Raw genomic sequence first — 18428 nt, 5'->3', positions numbered from 1 at the left:
TTTGGCTAATGACAGCAGAGAAGGAGGATTCACTTCCTGATTATACTTGACCCCGGCTCTTCTTTGTGTTGGACGGCTGTTTGCAAACTGTAATAGTGCATTACCGCCATCTATTGATCTGCAATGGCTACTGCTTCAGCTCACTCAGGTCATGGGTGAACGGACTAGTGTCCCAGTTGATTTGAGTAGCAGAGCGCATTTTGAGGCGTGGCTCAACGTGGGGTGGACGTAAACGTTTGACTCCGTCTACATGAATTCGTGACATCAAAGTTCCTTCTTTTCTATTTTTTGTGTTGAAATATTTCCTTGACGGCTTTAATGGTGTGCCGTCTTATGACGTCATGATTTTTAAAAGACGTAATTTCCCATTGAAAATTACAAAGTTTCTCACACTCTGGTTCTTATTGCAGCGATGTTGCGTCCAAATGCACTAAACGTGTCTTTTGAGTATTTGATACAACAAACGGGAAGTACAAAAACTATGGTAGAGTACAAACAGCAGCGCTGGGTCGGCCAATTCCTTATCAAACCTTGATCAAATTTGTTCTAATAGGGTTAAGACCATTTATGACTCGATTGTCTGGTGCACCCAGACCAGACAGTTTGTATCTAGGAGGAACTGATTTTCTAATCTCAGACGACTGTTTAGAATCATGCACCCCAAAATTAGACTGAATGAGGATCAACTGACTCCGTCCTGACGCAAATTATTCAAATAGGTTTTTTCTTTTTATATGTTTTTGAACAATGAGAAGCTGGAAGCGTCAAGTCCATCTTGACGTTTTGTAATATTTGTTGGAAAAGCAGTTAGGGTGTAGAGCTTTTAGCCTGATTTAAGTGTTCATTAAATCAAATCAAAATAAAAAACAAATTCTACCCTAAAAATGTTGCCAATAATTTAGAAAACAGCCAGACCTCTCTGGTAGGATTTACTACAATAGAAATGGCTACAAGATAATTAGCTCAACTGTAAATAGCTAAACTAGTATTGGTGCAGCACCTCCTTTGCTGAGATAATAGTCAAGAACTGGATTATCAATACGCATGTAGTTGATAACTTCGATGATGAAATACAATATTAATTCCGAAGTCCTGTTGGCCCACTTATCACAATCACACAAATTCAGGAAATCATTGCATGACCATTCAGTACTTGAACTACAGCAGTCAACCACAAAAGCACAGCACAGAGCCACTTGACATGGTTTAGGGTGGCAGTCGACCATCTGTAGGGATTTGGACTTAAAACAACAAAGGATTGTTGTTTTGAGACCACCTATAGCAGATCAAATTGCAACCACCTACAGTGGTTGTGGGAGAGATGCTCATCTGCATCCTGACAATTGTTGAGGTACCCCTGAGTTGAGCAAGGCACCAAACAAACAAACAGTCCTGTGTTACATTCTCAGCGAGTTTAGTGGTTGTGCATTGGTAAAATCTTCTCCCCAGGAACAATGGTTAAAAATTAAGGTCAAGGACTACAAGTGACCGTTTCTAAGGAAGAACATGTCCAAGTAGAGCAATCATGTTTTCAAATTCCTCAATAAGACCTTTTCAAATGTGATCTGACTTCAAATGGCGAATGACAAATGTTCTAACGCTTCAACAGCAGTGTTGTTGTTCTACAGTGGTCAAATATTACAGGTGTAACTGCCGCACTTGATTTGGTGCTTTCTTCTGTCAGGAGGGAGAAAAAAAAAAAAAAAAAAAGAAAAGTCAGAAAATGTGTAAAAGAGATTTTAATTTTTTCTTAATAAACCAACATATTTCATTTAGCAGCATAACCGGATGATCTTGAGGTATTTGAAGTCCATCGCCATCCATTCAAAATCTTTGACCGCTTCACGTTCATTCAGATGATAGCAAAGACACACTGAGACTCAGTCTATTGCCGTCAAAGGATCCGTACAGCACCAGCTCACGTGTACAAAGTGCGCACGTGCACATGCACAATCCTGTTGCCCATGGCCCCTCTTGTGGCTTGTAAAGGCAGGCACAATTAATGGTGCAGTTTTGGCTGTGGAGCAAGAAAAAACATTTTAAAAACAAATGAATTACTGTACATTCACTTTGACAGTTATAATAGTGTTCTAAATTTCATATGATCACTAGGAATGTAACGATAACGACGATATCGCGATACTAAAATTGCCACGATATCGTTGTCGACATGTTATGATATGAAAATAGATTAGATACATGTGCGTATGTATGCCTGTTTCATTAAAAATCGATAGGTGTAGTCATTGGTTGCAGAAGGAATCCCATCAGCCGCAAAGGTATGTTCATTTACGCCCATTACATTGTTTAGTTAGCTCGTCATTTTTATTTTGCAATTGCATAACTCACGGCTGTACCTTCGAAACACAGTTTGGGAAAACGAGAAACAATGGTCATTAGAATTTGTCAAAAGAGAGCCTTTTCTCTTGTCGGGGGCTCAGCACGATTGCAGACTGCAATGGACACTGCTGGTGGCGACGACGACGTGTCCATATTATTCTAATCCAGTGCTTCTCAAATAGTGGTGCGATGCTGGGGGGGCGCGTGTGAGCCTGGGGAACATGCTTTTATTCCGCCGGGGGGGTGGGCTGGGGGCGGGGGCAGTGGCGTAGATCAGGGGCCCGCGGCCCGGTACCGGGCCACAGGCCACTTTGGGCGGGCCACGGCGGGCAATAAACTTCCGGTTTATTTATTATCCGAGGCTGATAAACCTTTTGTTTTGAAAAGTGACCGTATTCTCTCCATTACATCACCTATGACTGACTTAACGCATGCCAAGTTCTCTCTGTCGCGTAACGCTAATATTAAATGCACAAGTGAGCAAATGAGTAAAATATTTGGACATATTTGGAAATTATTTGGATGCGGGTAAATGCACAAAAGTGACAGATCTCTTCTGTCATGGTGGGATCAGCCAGGGCCAAGGACGACACGGGTCTGAGCAGCAGCACGGCCACAGAAGGTAAACAAGCACCGTCCGCCTCATAAAATCCAAAATGGGACAGTTACGATTTTTCTTTCACCAACTTTTTCAGGATTCACTCTCTCGTGTGCTTGTTTGAAGCCGATACGACAAACGCCCTCGGAGGAGATCATGTTTGAAAACAGGCGACTTTTTTGACAACTTTTACTTTGAAGTGGGAATTGCAAACTTCCTGTTGAATTTAGCTGGGAATTGTCATTGTATGAAGTGCAGAGCTTGGCATCGTCAATCCATCTATAACTTCTGGGCGGTACTTCCGGCTGACCCACGTGGTCCCAGTTCGTCCCTTGTCGGCGACAGCCAATTGGCGTGGAGAACATAATTTTCACGTCACTCGCAGGCACTGCACAAGCAGACACGCCGCCAAATAAAGAAAATATACCAAATAAAAACAGACACACGCACGCACAGCGTGGTGATCGGTGAAATAAAAACAGAATGGGGCACATGTCATTGCATCTGTGGGACCGGAAGGTATACGACACTGTTTTCTATTTTGTTTTCTTTGTTTGGGTGGGTGGGCGGACGGGCGGACGGACAGATGGATAGATGCAGCGTCCTCGTCATTCGCCCCTCCGGCCATGAGGTCTTCCGATAGTTTTACATGAATTAGAAACGAGGAAAAGAAGGAAAAAATCGTTTTTTTGTCCATACAAACAAAGGAAGAGATAATAGAAAAGTATGAAAGGGGGATGCGTTTGATCTCACCAAAGAATATGACCGTAATGTATCGACAGTCAACACGTTATTAAATCAGTTCTTTACAAAACGCCAGGCAAAAACCACTTCTGAGAGAGAACATGAACCAAAGAGGGCAAAAAGCGATGAGGACGGCAATTAATTTTTATTCCTTACTCTATTCTTTGTTTTTTTACATTATGCACAACTCTTATTGTGCAATAATCTAATTGTAACATGTATTTGTTACATGTTTTCATGCATTTTTTATGCTTTATAAAACATTTATGTCTGAATATTGGGGGGCTTGGAACGGATTAGGGCATTTACATGGAAAACGCGTCTCTACTTACAAAATGTTCTACTTAAGAAATTTCTTCCAGAACCAATTAATTTCGTAAGTAGAGGTACCACTGTATTGGGATTGTGTTGGAAAAATGTAATTTATGTTATGGTGATTATTTATTTATTCATTATTCAATTTTTCGGTTTGTATAGGGTCTGGGGAAAGTGTGGGAATGGATGGCAATAAAACAAGGCTATTGCAATTCTAATCACTGTCATGTTCTATTCCTGGCTTACTTATTCCTTACTTTTTGGGCTTTTTTTCTGTCCTCTATCCATGTGCAATGTAGGGCCCTTTTGACCTCGAAAACCCTGTGGAATACAGCCCAGCTACGCCATTGGGGGGTGGTGTTGTGTTTTAGTTGGTGCGCAATGGTATACGATAGCAACATAAGGTATAATGTGAATTTAAATGATGCAATGTTCAATAACTCAAGCAAGATGGCGTTTTATGATTTTCTAAAAAGTAGTGCTTTTGGAGATGTAAGGATTATGACAGTGACGACATACACAGTAACCCCCGCGACCCCCCCCCGCACGCACACACACACACACACACACACACACTCTTGTAGTTTCCTGCAGTTTTTACTTAGTCCCTTGAATTCCCTGTTCAAAGGTCACGCACATTCACGCTATTATTTGAGTGTCTACAGCCTGCGAGTCAAAACTCACCTTCGGTGTGGCCAGCTTCTTCTCCATGCCCCCAGCCAGGCCTCCACTCTTACTGTCCTTCCATGGGTAAAAGTTAGAGCGAGGAGAAGAGGAGGCGGGAGTGGATGAGGAGGAAGAGGAGGAGGACGAGGAGGGGGGCAGGCGGTGTGCTGAGGGAGAGTGTTCCTCAAGGCCACCCCCTTTACGTTTTTTTGTCAAACCCTGGTGCTCGAATGCCCGCCCACTGCCCTGACCGAGGAGTCCTGAGTCCCCAACAATATTCCGACAGTAAGAATTGTTCATGGAAGAAGTCTCTGGGGCTGATGAATGAGCCAACGTGGGATGAGTCCGTCTGTAGGTCCAGACTGTCTTGGCAGCCGGTGAGTGTGACTCTGCAGGAGAGGGCTGGGGGCGAGGTTTGCTCCCGGGCGAGAGCGTACCATTGGTCTGTCCGTGGGAATGTGGTGAGAGAATGGGGGCTTTCAAGGAGGGCGGGGTGGGAAAGGGGGACGAGGCTATAGAGGGTGGGCGACCCCGATCGTGTAAGGTAATGCAGTTCCTGTTGGGGCCTGAATGCTCCCCTTCCTGGGACGGGGCTTTTCTTTTGCGGACAGCAGCGGCGGCGGCCGCGTCCTCTCGCAATTTCAGCATCTGCTTGCTGGGACGCCCGACTGGGTTCTTGGGCCGTCCCGGACCTGCGTGATGCACACCCCCGGGATTACCCGGAGACAGTGGGTGACTGTCTCCCATGTCACCACCACTGCTTCCAGAGTTCTCTGATGTCATTGCTGTCGAGTGCCTCCCCGGCCCACGACTGGTAGAAGAGGATGACGGGACAGTTTTGAGGAAGGACTTCATATGACCGGCTGAGCGGACTTTAGAATGTAAAGGTGAGGAAGTGGAGGATGCGCTGGTTAACGAGGTGGCAGATGACGAGGGGACAATCTTGGCTGAGGGAGTTGGACACTGGTGGTTGGTGGCTTGAGGTATTTTCCTGAATTAAAAGAATATGAAATGTTTTTAATCCATATCTCAATGAACATGAGAACATTTTTTTCAAAGTTAGCCGATTCTCTTGTGGAAGAGAGACGTTCTCATATGACGTCATCTCATGGCGTAGTCTCCTCTCCTCTCAATAGTTGCAAAATAATAAATGGAAATGGGCAGAGCTGGGCGGTCCGTCGCTGGAACGGACCGGTTGGACCCTCCGGCCCGGCCGGATGCCCATTTTTGGGGCGGAGGGGTGACAAATTTAACAAAATGGCTGGACTAAGTTTGGCCGGAAGTGGATTTTAGTCCGGCCCGCTAAACGGCCCTCATGCGTGTGACGTGCTCGCGAGGCGGCCAAATTTCATCTCTGCCTACTCTGTGAAAGGCTTCTTTTTAGGTTTCTTTCAAAGCAACGTGTGTCCGGGAGTATATTCAAGCTGCGCGCAGCACTCAAGTATGGCACATCATGCACTTTCCTACTTACAGAAATACGCCGTAGCAAAACTGCTGTGTAGTGGTTTGCTGTCATGCTTTTATTTTGAAGGCCGGGAAGTGTGAAGGAGGGGAAGTCTGGAAAATAAGTTACTTGTTGAATGCTTGCAGACTTGCCATCTGTTGGACCCAAATAATTATACAATACGACAAAACCAACCCCAAGGCTTGCAATGGCAGCAAGTACACGCAGCTGGATAAGTACGTGAGTAAGTGGCGCGTTTGAAGCGTGTCCACAGCGGGTTTGAATAGTAAGTTAGCCAGCTAATTGTCTTGAAATAAACCTCTTCCGTTAGCATCTCTCCCATGGGGGCATCATGCACATTTTTGTTTTTGTTTTTTGGGGGCGGGGGGCGGAAGGGGTTGGGGGCCGACAATGTTTATGAATATGGCCGGGGAGTCGCGACCGGAAGGGTACCCAGGTTAAGGGTGGAGGCCGGACGGGCAAAAAAGGGTCAAGTGCTCAGCTCTGGAAATGGGGAGAGCTGGGCATCGCTTAACCGCCACAAAGTTCCCGTCTGCATATTTAGCCAACCTACGTGGTCCAAGCCAGTCCCTCGTTGGCGACAGCCAATCAGCGTCAAGAACTTAACGTACACACAGGTACCGCACAAGCAGACCGGCTGCCAAATAAAGAAAAAAATATCAAATAAAAATTAACAGACACACACACACAGCGTGGTGATCAGTGAAATAAAAACAAAATGGGGAACGTCATTGCGTCTGTGTGACCAAAAGGTACAGTATACAACACTTGTTTTATTTTTTCCTTTGTTTTGCTGCGCATCATGGGTCATCACCTGCATGTGATGTGCTACACTTGTACCTTACGGTACTCAATGAAGCATATACTTCGAACAAGTGCACGTAGTGTTTGAGAGCGCAGGTTACCAGAGGTGGGATTACGTCAGACTGACAAATAAAAATTTAGCAGAAACATTCTAAAATCTGAATGAGAGGGTGGTACAGAATGCCCCTTTCTATGTGTATATTAGTCTCGATCGCGTGGCCAGACTGAAAAAAAAGAACACAAAAACAATGCATTTCTGGTATTTTTCAGGGGGCCGGTCAAAATGTGAAGGCCTTCGTAGTTTGGGGAACCCTGCCCTACACACTAGTACCCATCACAGGAAACTTCAAAAGATGACACGATTGATTACTGCTTTGGTCCGGTGGCTGTGCGACTACTTAGTAGTGGCTAAACTGCTGATGATTCGTCGGCACCCTACAAACTTCTCTTGCTTTCGACATCATCAAGTTCAAGTGATTCAATAGGATTGTTGTGTTGCCACATCACATCAGTTTTAAAGTGTCTACACTGGCTTCCTGTCACTTACAGAATAGTTTTTAAAACTCTACTGACTGTTTACAAATGCCAGAGCGGTTTAGGCCCAGAATACAACAATGATATGTTCAAAGAATATAAACCCAGCAGGGCCCTCAGATCCAAGGACTCAGGTCAGCTAGTCCAGACTAAACATGGGGAGGCAGTATTTAGCTGTTATGATGCAAAAAAGTGGAACAAACTGCCAGTGGACATTCAACTTTCACCAAATGTAAACACTTGTAAATCCTAATTAAAAACATTTTTCGCATGTGTCTATGCATGAAATCTGCACGGTATTTATTATTTTAATTTTAACTTACCTTTTTACTATGTTCTTATCTCTTTATCTTTACTTAATTATTTTAATCTAATTATTCTATGTGATTTAGATTTTTGTAATTCTGAATGCTTCATTTCTCTTTCTGTAATGCTTTTGATGTTTTTTGTATTTTTTTAATTGTCTTGTGCATGAAAAGTGCTATACAAATAAACTTGCCTATTTTTTAGGAATTACCTTGTACGACAGTTTCATTCACTCCATGTCACTTTGGAGCTACTGCCATACAAGCGATGATGAGGAACGATCTTGTCAAACTAGTTTCATTTTGGGAAGATAACTAACGCCAAGTCATGGCTGTCCATCAGCTGTGCGTTTAGCTGCATGTGAAGTCATTGTTTACTTCTTGTTTCTTTTACTTTCTGTTTACATCTTCAACTTGCAAACCAAAGTAGAGAAGGAAAAGCTGCACTCTGCCTGCTGTCACGCACATTTCCGCCGCGTCTGATGTTCACTCGCTGATGCTCACAGCTGTTCAATGTAATTTATATAAAACATTTTTTTTTTTGCATCTGTCGCTCTGTGCAGCCCGGTACCAAGTGGACCAGTGGTTGGGGACCACTGAGATACATAATATCTATCCTCTGAAGCCTCTTTTGTACATGGATATAAATCCGATATTTTACCAGAGTAATTTCATAGCTTGGAATGTATTGAGTTCTCAGATGTAATTTGTTGTGTAAAGAGAAGTTCTCTTAACTTGCTAACAGTTTCATAATATTCAAGTCAGAATTTTCGCCGCTCACTAAGAATCATGAATTTGTCCGGAAATGGGTCGGGGCAAAGAACAAGGAAACAATCATAAGTAAAAACAAATATGTTGTACCCTAAATTGTATTTTGTATAAAAGTTGGTTCCCCGGATGGCAAAAAGCATTTTTGCCAAAACGCCATTTCACAACGCTCTTGCCTGGGACAGACTCTGTAAACATCGGAGATGGTTAGCGCATACCGACGACTTTTTTATCTTTTTGATTTTGCGAGGGGGCTTGGTCTTAAATCAGGCTGCAGCTCCCCACTCACGGGCCATATCTCAGAACTGTTGCTGCTTCCTGATGGTGAGACCAAGCCCTCCGAGAACTGGGACACCTCTTCGTTCTCATGAACCCGCAGATCCAAGGACTAAGAAGTAAAAATATTGGCAGCACGAAGCTCGTTAGCTAGTATAAATCCCCAAATTTGATGCATCATTGTCTAAGGGTTCAAAGTGTGTGAAATAAGTAGAGGCTTATAGTCCGGAAATTGCTGTAAAACTAGTTATATTAACTGATATTTAAGGAAAACTTAAACTACAACGGGGGCAGCAGGAAAACCCCGGAGATTCTGTTTTAGGCCGGGGCCGGATTTCAAATAAAACAAATACTTAAAAATGTTGATGGATTCTGCCCTGAAAATATGAACTATATAAAATAGTTAACAGTGATCGGACTTACTTCCAAAGATGGGCGCTGATGTGCTGCTCTAGCATGCTGCTAAAAGCCGACCTCAGGTGGTGAAGCCTTCTGTCAAAAGTGTAGATGCCGTGGCCCAACACAATGCTGCCAAATGAACACATCTGGACAGAGCAGAGACATAATATTTCATATTTATTGAAAATTGGCATCGTTTACTAGTAACATTTTTCATCATCACTACTGAAAATCAACATGAAGACTGAAGTAAACAAAAACATTTTCAAGCAACCGCAGTGTATCAAGCCACAACAGCTTCAACTTTTCTGAAAAGACTTTCCAGAAGGTTTAGGAGTGTGTTTATTTTTAACCGCCCTTTCTAAACTGTAAAAATTAAACCATAGGGATTAAGAACTGGGTGTCACTTAAATTAATACGCAAGTAAAGGCACAAAAGCGAACACTTTTGTCAGCATAGTGTATAATGAGAAATGAAAGACATTGTCTGAATACAAATGAAACAGTTGTATGAGGTAAAACAAGAATACATATTGATGTGAAGTCTTCTGTTTCATTCTTTCAAGGTCAATCATCTAAAAAAACAAATGCTCACTGCTATTGGTCTTGGGTGCGCAGCAGAAGATGAGAACTCAACAGGGTCCTCTGCTCCTTCTGCCTCACTTTCATCACTGGAAATTGTTCCATGGACAAGAGGGGAGGGGGCTCGGAGGCTTCCCTCATCCTGCAACTGCCCGTCATCCTCTGGGGTGCTCTCTGAAATAGCTGTGGAGCGACTGGAAAGACAAAGTGAGCCAGTTCATTAAATGGGTAGTCAAGCACACGATTTTATAAACAAAATTAAATATATATATATATTATATAAATTAAGCCCCCCAATGCAAATGTGACTTATCTAAAGATAACATTAGTAAAAGGTCAATTTCTCTTATTCTGGTCTTTGACATAAGTTCTAGATGGACGGAGAGTCCATTGTGTGTTACCGTGTAGCTATGCCTTAGGGCCACCGCAACCCCACTGCACACTCGCGCAGTGTGTGGGGTTCTGACACAAGATATCACGAGTGGATGAATTTTGGCCTCTGGTTTTGCGGCGATTCAAAAATTGAATCGCTGATGTACGTTGTGGAGTCACAAATTCATAGGCAATCAAAATTCACGGAAGCTTCGACACAGGTGAAAAATCCATTTCCGCGTTATAAGCGAGCGCCGTGACACATCCATCCACTACGCGCTGCCAAGCAGTAGAAATACAGTGTATACAGTATACATTTTGTGTTTTACAACGACGCTTAACAATATTTCTAATTTCATATGTCCCTGTGGATGAAAAAGCGAAAGCGGTTGTGGTAAAAACATATGCGAGCGATGTACGTACCACACCGGTTTCATTCAAAAGAATGGGAGCGAACCCCGCCTTTCAAATATGCCCATTTTTCTGTCTTTATTCTCACCCATGTCCTGTTTCTGTAGCAACCCGTGTCTTCCTAGACTGACACTCCATCTTTTTATGGATTAAAAAAAAGTGACGAGGAGCCTCAAAATGTGATACAGGTTCGTATAGTTCACATCACAAGAAGTCCTTATGCTAAATCGTCCAATGTGCGGGAGTGGCCAACTGTCATTTTTTGCGATGGTCAGGTCCTAGTCGGAAGCATCGTGGAGTGTGCGGCGGCCCTAAGGTACAATGCATCCTTTGCTAGCTTTAGCAAAGCTAACCAGAAAGCAGTGAGGCTGGCCAAAGGTCTCCGGCAGTGTGGAACCCCATCTTGTTCTCTGGGTGCTTCTGGGCTGGGGGACCGTCCAGAGGAGGAACCTCCCTCCAGCAATTGTGCCCCCTTCTCACGAACCTTCGTCTTCAATTCAGCCACTAGTTGGTCAAAGTTCTTACTGCGACCCAGCACCTTCCTACGCTGGTGGATGGAATGGATCTGAAGAATAGGACACCTACTGAGTCACTTTTGAACAAATTTGGGCATTACAATTTAAAATTCAGAGAAAACGTACCGAAACATTCAATGTATTTACCGTAAATGACTACCCTAAAAAGGGTTAAGAATTGATTTGTGAAATATAACAAAGAAAACATGAAATACCCGTATTGTAAAACAAATTCCAATACAGCTAATGTTTTTCATTGTGTTTTAAACAGAAAACTAAAGGAGCATAGCTCATGTATACATTTCCTTTTGTGGTAGAAGTAAAAAAACAAAAACAAAGGAAAAAGACCTTATGCATTCAGAGCAGGTTTAAGATTAGAATTGATTTCCTGTGTCTCTCTCCAATCACCCCTTCCATTTCCTGTTAATCAGGTCATCCTATCTCAACTAGACTGATGCGGCCTCACATCCACTTCCTGCTTCACACACATCATTCACCACGTTAAGTATCATTGCTGTGCCAGAAACCAGCTTTACCCACTTTGGAAGGGTTAATGTCTATCAGTAAGAGTAGCTTTTTATGTTCAAATATCTCAACATTTGATGGGGATAAATGCACACAAACCCTGTTCATTGATCACTGTTATTTTACAAACAACAGATTTTAGGGTTGTCGGAGATGGAACAACTTTTCTTCTGTGGGGTGTAGACACTGGGTCATAATCGGAAGGGAAAAAGTAAAACCCCCAAGAGAAAATATGCGTCTGCATGGAGGTTTGGAGCTTACATTGCATGTCAGGAGGCGAGTGCAGACTTTCTTCCTGTCAGGATCAAGGACCCCGCAGTGTTTGTCCAAGTCACACTCTCTTTCTGGGAACAGAGAGCCATTCATGTTTAACGCCACACATGCACAGCAACATTGAACATATTTCAGCACAAAGTACTATTGAATTGTTATACAGAGACTAACAAACTGCAAAATAAGCATGTATCCTTGAAAATCTAACTTTGTTACATGGCCATAAGATCCCTAGCACTTACTGGAGGCCACTTTGTTGTATGGCCTGGGAATACGGTGGCTTTGGACCACTGAGGCTGGAGAAGAATCCTTCCGTTGGGTCGGGGGCCTTTCAATGGGTGAAGGCCTACCAGGTGGGGTGCCTCCATGTGGCCATGGGGGGTCTCTGATGGATGAAGGTGGCGAGCTAATCGGAGGCTCTAGAGGCGGCGGCTGCTTGAATACTGATGAATCTGTGTGGCTGCTGTGGGATGATTTTTCCAGTGGGGAATGTCTGCGAATGAGAGATAACTGACCATTACAATATTTCTCTATATACAACTGGGTAGGTCTGCACAGGTAGGTTAAATCCTCATCGCACATTCACAACTTTCAAAACATTACGTTGCATCTGGGCACACGCTGCCAATTATAAGTAACAATATAGTTAAATAAAAATTTGTCAAACTGCCATAGTACAGCACAACCTAAGGTGTCATAGAGAATCTGAAGCTATTGCTTAACATAAGACGACATTTTAGTCAGCATACATTCTGTAACTTGGTGGTCCTGGTTGAATTCATTTGCATGGACGGCCACTGAAAATGGCTGCCAAGTGCTATGGATCAACTGCCCCCCAATGGCAGCTGCTGCAGCTGGATGATCCACTAATCTTTGTCTCCATATACTGTACATAGATCTGTCGCTTCCTCAAGCCATTACATCAAAATTGTTCAACTGTACAAGAGTCTAAAATTGCAGGGGGAAATCGTCGGGGGTGAATAGACACAATTTCAGCATGGAATATAGAAATATATAATTCACCATGTAGACAGAAGGCATGAACACAGCATTTTGGTTTTGATAGATAACAAATGCTCTCAAATACATGATCACTTTGTTCGTACGTGTGCATGAGGTGCAGGTATCATTCTTGTCTACTTGAGTTTGTCATCATCACATACGTGACTGTTTGACACTGTGCTCCTACTGAAAGTGTCAAAGTTCTCTCCTTCCATGATGACCCAGGTCACCTTGGGTGCTCTGTACTGTGGCCTATTAGCACTGTCTTTACATCATGGCGTAAAGGATGTTTTTAAATTAAGACAATGTGTAAGATAACGACTACCAGTACATTATTTTATTTAAAGGGCCTATTTCATAATATTTTAAGCTTTCCACAATTAACCATAGGCATCTATGTGATTATGGATAGTATTATCTTTGGCATGATGGCAATCTAATTTCAAATGAAGTAAGAGTCATTCTGTTGGCTATTTTTCTAATCCGTAAGTAAGACGCCTGGTTGCTGCGCCCTTTTCATGAGGTTGTCCTCAAGCCGGCTGCTACGAGCATCGCTCACGAAACAGTAAAGAGCAATAAAGATGTATTGTGGAGCCTTATGTCCTCGATCCAGAATCAAGTGGCAATCTTATTACAGCATTGATGTAATAGTCAACCATGCACAGTGCACATGGTAATGTGTGTAACAGGTGCGTTTATTTTTTATACAACAAAATACATCTGACATATCGTGCTTGACAGCGAAGTTAACGTTAGTCCATTAATGCTAATATGTCATCATTGAGATTGCAGTTGGATTTAATTTCAGCTCTGGCCTCTCAATCAGATTTGACTGTGTGAATTGCACCAGTTTTAAGGTTTAATCTCCTGGCCTATCCACTTTTGTACTGGCCAAGGTTCACCAGGCAGTCCTCTGACAAATGATGATCACAGACAACTGCTGGATGGTCTGTCGCCTCTCAGCCAGGGGGGGCGTTCATAGCGCCTCTTTCCCGTATATAGTTTCTCAGGCATCCCGCCTGTATGTGGACTTTGAAAAATTCAAAAGAGCGGTATTGGAGGTGGGGATCCGGCGTCTCGGTAGGGAGGCCGCTCGGAGCGCGCCTTCGTCGAACACGCAGGTGCAGGTGAGCGCACGGAGGTGGAATTTCAGAAAAACGGAATTTCAGAGGAGCGGAGCTTCAGCCGCAGAGGCCGGCGACTTGGCGAGGTGGCCGCTCATAGCACCTCTTCCCCGGATATGCTTATTGGGCTTCCCGTCGGATGCTCGGAAAAAAGTGGCCGTATGCTCGGTCTGCCGGGTCACTGAATCTTCTACGTATAAGATTGAGGCCGAAGTTGTTTTCTTGTATTTGGCAGAGCTGGTGCTTAGAGAGCAGTAATGAGCAGGAATGCTCAGAAATGGGTGAATGGATGATAACACCACTTTTGGTCGGTGAGGATTTAGCATTTTAACATGGCTTAAAGCTCAAAAGAGTTGATTCTACATGACACAGGCCCTTTAAAGGACAAAGACAACTGTTCAGAACAAACCCAAAAAAGGAACTGGAACTGGGGTTTTAGTCAACGTGGAAGGACTTGACCAAGCTTCACTCAATTAAGCCCATAAGGTGAACGTGGAACTGAATCCGACCTTCACCTTTAAACATGAAAATTACCCCAAGGATGCATCTGAATCTACAGTAATACAAATACATCAAATTATTGACTACATTTACATGCACCTAAAAAGCCTTACAAAACCTGAATATTGGCAGTACTCTGGTTTTTAAAAGCCATGTACGTACGCACAATAACCCAAATATGTGCACATGTATACATCAATCAGAATACCCCGATTTGCACCGGAAACTCTGCACGTGCTTAACTGCAATGAATCTTGGTCTTTGTAGTACAGGAAGTGCTTGTGGGCTTGGCATCCTCGTCGTAGCAAGCCTAATTTGAATACAATGATTCCTTTGTGGGGTTTTAACAGAATTTTCTGTCTCTCTGGCAATGACAGTGTGTATATTGACACATATATACGTGTGTATTGTCTGGCGCGCAACTCGTCGGAAATACACAAGGAGAGAGGTAAACAATTTAGACAAAACTCAGACGCAACGCAGTGGCACACTTTTGGAACACTGAGGAAACTGACTGCTTTATTCCTGTGGCAAGTGACATTAATATAATATGTTTTATTGACGGTAGCAAGTAACTAGTGGAAATGACGTCTATTTGCGCCACGATGTCTGTGCGTCGCCGCTTCAATCGGATTATTCAAATGTGGGCTTACCTTTTTCCAATCACGCATGTAAATGTGTTTTGCCAAATGTTTAAAAATTCTGAAGTTTGACCTTAAACCGACTATTGACAGTATGTAAACGTAGTCACTGAACACCCCTTAACACCCCCATTCTTACCTTGCTCCTTCCTTTTTGGCGGGTCTGTGCTGGGGTGGTGTAGAAGGGGCTTGTGGGAGTGGTTTTACTGACCCGCCGCCCTGGCCTCGACCATCCCACGCTGAAGCGGGAATGGAATTGGTCCCCTGAGAAGGAGAATGGCTGTGATGGGTCCTCTGCTGGGGTTGGGGCACCGGAGAACGTATTCGAGCATAAAGTTTGGCCAGAGGACCATGTCTCCTCTCGCAGTGCTTCTCGAACGCCTGGGGCTTCACTACTTGGCCACAGTGGCTACACACCACAAGGTAGAAGTCGTCATAGCCAGGGTACAGACCGAAGATTGACATGTCTGTTAGAAGAACCGAGAGGAATGATAAAGGACAAACATGGCAAATGTGCTTCTATTTAATCAAACATGATTATCATGATGACTTCAAACATTAAGTACAAATACAAACTCATTTTAAAGTTGGCTATAACTGTTGATGAATACTATTTTTGGAATAAATAAATACTTTCTATCTATAATACATTGAATACATACATGTATTTATGCCTTTGTGTGAAATACTATATGTTGATACAACATATTTTAGCAAGTTTGGGTCAAGGGAAGGAACCAAATTTGTGATTAGGCTCTTGAGCTGAACAAGCTTATACATGGTGTCTTGTAAAACAGTAACAAGTGAGAGTTCAGCACGGCTTGAGAGATGTCAAAGCATAGAGAGGATTGACTGAGCTTCCCTTTTTATTTTGCAAAAGAATTTTTTCAATGCAGGTAATGTGTAATACCACAAGAGACATCCGCATGTTGGAAGACGGCAGTGTGCCTAGTGGCCACCTCACTGTGGTGAGCATTAAGTCCAAAGTGTTTTCTCATTTAAAAAGCATGCATGATCAATTTCAGTGTGTTGAGACAGAGTTGTACATCTAAATATTGACATTATCGTTAATTATTTTGACACTTTTACAGTACACTTAATAAAATAATTGAAAAATATTTTATGTGAAAAATTATGTGAAATCCAAACAAATTGAAGCTTCACCAGTGTTACTGAAGACACTGTTTGACCAATATTAAAGTATCATAGCATTAATTTTGTCAGAATATTTGCATGAATACAAAATGCATTAGATGAGCATCTAACACGAAGCTTGATTCATGCTGTGGTAATTATGTGACATGTCATCTCCAATGTCTGTTTTTTACTACACCCATATACCGCCAGAACTGCAAGATTTTGTTAAGAATGTGTATTATAATGATACCCTTAAAATACAGAACGTGTGTGATCACACACACACACAACTATACTGCAGATCATAAGAATCGGATTGTCAACATTATTAAAAAAACATGATAGAAGACAAAAATCCCAACAATATTTTGTTTTCAAAAGTTCAAGATAACAACTGATGCCAGACTTACCCTCCTTGCTGAGTGACATTGCCTCTGCAGCCTTTTTGCCATTTTTATTGCAGTCATCCAAATCAGCTCCTAAAACAACACACATTAAAAAACATTTTCATAATGCTCCTCCATCTGTGAGGATAAGTGGGGCACCATATGAAGTTGTACTTTAGGTTACCGGAAAACAAGGTCTACTTAAAATGCTAAATATTTCTGAACAAACATATAATAAGGCACTTAAAGTAAGTTGAACAAACGGCTGTAAAGAAAAGCAGTTTTTCCATTTCATAGGATAGTCATGTAACCCAGGTGAATGTTCGAGCGTAGTAAACGGGTATTAATGGTGAGATGCTGTGTAGGCAGACTTTATTGGTGAGTTGTGAGCGGAGTTGCAACTGGATGGATGCCAAACAATGGGTGAGCGCAAAATACTGAAAGCTGGGAAGGGCCAAGTATTTTGGATAGGAACTGTCACATCTGATACCCTCGGGCGCACAAACATGGTCAACGTCAGTACATTAGAGGTGGACGCGACTCGCGAAAGAAATCGGGGTCAAATACGGCGAAAAGAACAAGAGTGACAAAGGCTGGGCCAGCGTTTACATGGTGGTAACAGCATCAGACTCCTCCTCTGACACCGGTGTCTAAGCTCACAATCATTCGGCCACTTAGCTGACATGCTAACGCTAACCAACTATCCTGCCGTCAACGAATTGACTGTCTAGCTTGCTAGCAACCTAGCATGGCTTTTTCACGGCAAGAAGTTGCACGCATAGCCTGCCATACTAGCTTCATTCTGCTCTGATGTCACCGCTGCCCGGCTCATTTAATCAAAATTGGCTACATCCGACGAGCACAGGCTACATGAGTTTAAGCACAGCTCCAACACTATAATACAAACTACAATAGGCTCATATTAGTTACCCTGATCCCCTTTTTTTCGTGACAACATATGCAGATGGACCAAGTGTAGAGCAACATGTTATACATCCAGCGCTAGGACCCGGCAGGGTCTTTGTTTGGGTAACATGGCTAGCTCTGCCCTACCTTTACACGAAAATAAAGCCAGGTCTTTTTTTCATAAACGGATTCGTAGCAGCCAGTTGTGGCGTCATTGCGCTCTCTTACCATCAGGTGCTGTCACGCCGGCCCACTCGGTCCAAGCAGTCCAGCTTTGACCCACGAAATCATCGAGGCTAGGCACCCGCCGATCTAGAGCAGCCATTACTTTCACTGCGCGTTCACGCACCGCCATCATCACTGCGCGGCAAATCACTTACGTCATAAGTCGCGCTCTCGACAAGCTAGGAACTTGTCGCGTGCCCGTTTTAGGATACATACGGAAAACAACCACAGTGACACCGCACGTGTGCAAATGTTAAAATCATGCATGTGCCTTTTTCTTTTCCGATTTCAACACAAAACTCTTGTCTTTCTACGGTTCTTAGAAGGTAACACAAAACTACATGACTATTAAAGTTTCAGGGGATGCTTCCTGTCCCGAGCTGAGTGCCGTGCCCACCTGATAGCGGAGTCTTACAATTTGGTTCCCAGAGTACCTAAGAATCAATTTAAAACCCGATGAATAGCATCTGCTTATACATATACTTTATAGGCATTTCACTTCGTCAAGGCTGAAGTGTCTCCAGACAAAATCTAGATTACATATAGCTATATGTAATTGAAATGTAACTCAATATAATTTATTTGAATACAAAATAAACCTATTATGATTTTTTA

The 18428-nt window shown here is 43.0% G+C and overlaps 2 protein-coding genes across 3 annotated transcripts in view; both read right to left on the bottom strand.

Annotated features, from left to right (window-relative positions):
* Positions 1–165, bottom strand: part of cyb561d1 (cytochrome b561 family, member D1) — a 7047-nt gene extending 6882 nt beyond the window's left edge. The window contains exon 1 of the mRNA XM_086041322.1: positions 1–165. This exon is cut by the window's left edge and continues 582 nt beyond it. The gene's annotated coding sequence lies outside the window, so the exon portion shown is untranslated.
* A 1559-nt stretch (positions 166–1724) lies between these two features.
* atxn7l2a (ataxin 7-like 2a) lies at positions 1725–18006 on the bottom strand. Of its 2 annotated transcripts, none has more exons than XM_086041683.1 (10): positions 17817–18006; positions 16707–16775; positions 15299–15626; positions 12134–12384; positions 11880–11962; positions 10932–11143; positions 9809–9989; positions 9239–9360; positions 4682–5654; positions 1725–2017 (listed from the first exon to the last, which is right to left on the bottom strand). In XM_086041683.1, the coding sequence occupies exons 1-10, from the start codon at positions 17944–17946 to the stop codon at positions 2000–2002; spliced, it is 2367 nt and encodes a 788-aa protein (XP_085897809.1). In that variant the 5' UTR covers positions 17947–18006; the 3' UTR covers positions 1725–1999. The 2 variants fall into 2 exon arrangements, with proteins under 2 accessions (XP_085897809.1, XP_085897811.1); XM_086041685.1 differs by lacking the exon at positions 17817–18006 and adding an exon at positions 17613–17685.
* Between the last annotated feature and the right edge of the window lie 422 nt (positions 18007–18428).

The sequence above is a fragment of the Filicampus tigris genome, chromosome 9 (genome assembly GCF_054856515.1).
Source record: "Filicampus tigris isolate MCC_2025a chromosome 9, RoL_Ftig_1.0, whole genome shotgun sequence".
Classification (NCBI taxonomy): Eukaryota; Metazoa; Chordata; class Actinopteri; order Syngnathiformes; family Syngnathidae; genus Filicampus; species Filicampus tigris.
The sequence above is the reverse complement of the archived record's forward strand: the minus strand, read 5'-3'. Positions and strand labels throughout refer to the sequence as shown.

What these genes read in the sequence shown, in the direction of transcription:
- atxn7l2a (XM_086041683.1), bottom strand. Translation starts at nt 17,946, where the DNA reads ATGATGGCGGTGCGTGAACGCGCAGTGAAAGTAATGGCTGCTCTAGAT. An exon ending in CGGCGTGACAGCACCTGATG is followed by an intron (nt 16,776 to 17,816) that starts GTAAGAGAGCGC and finishes GTGTTGTTTTAG; the next exon opens with GAGCTGATTTGGATGACTGC. An exon ending in CGCACCCAAGACCAATAGCA is followed by an intron (nt 9,361 to 9,808) that starts GTGAGCATTTGT and finishes TGCTCTGTCCAG; the next exon opens with ATGTGTTCATTTGGCAGCAT.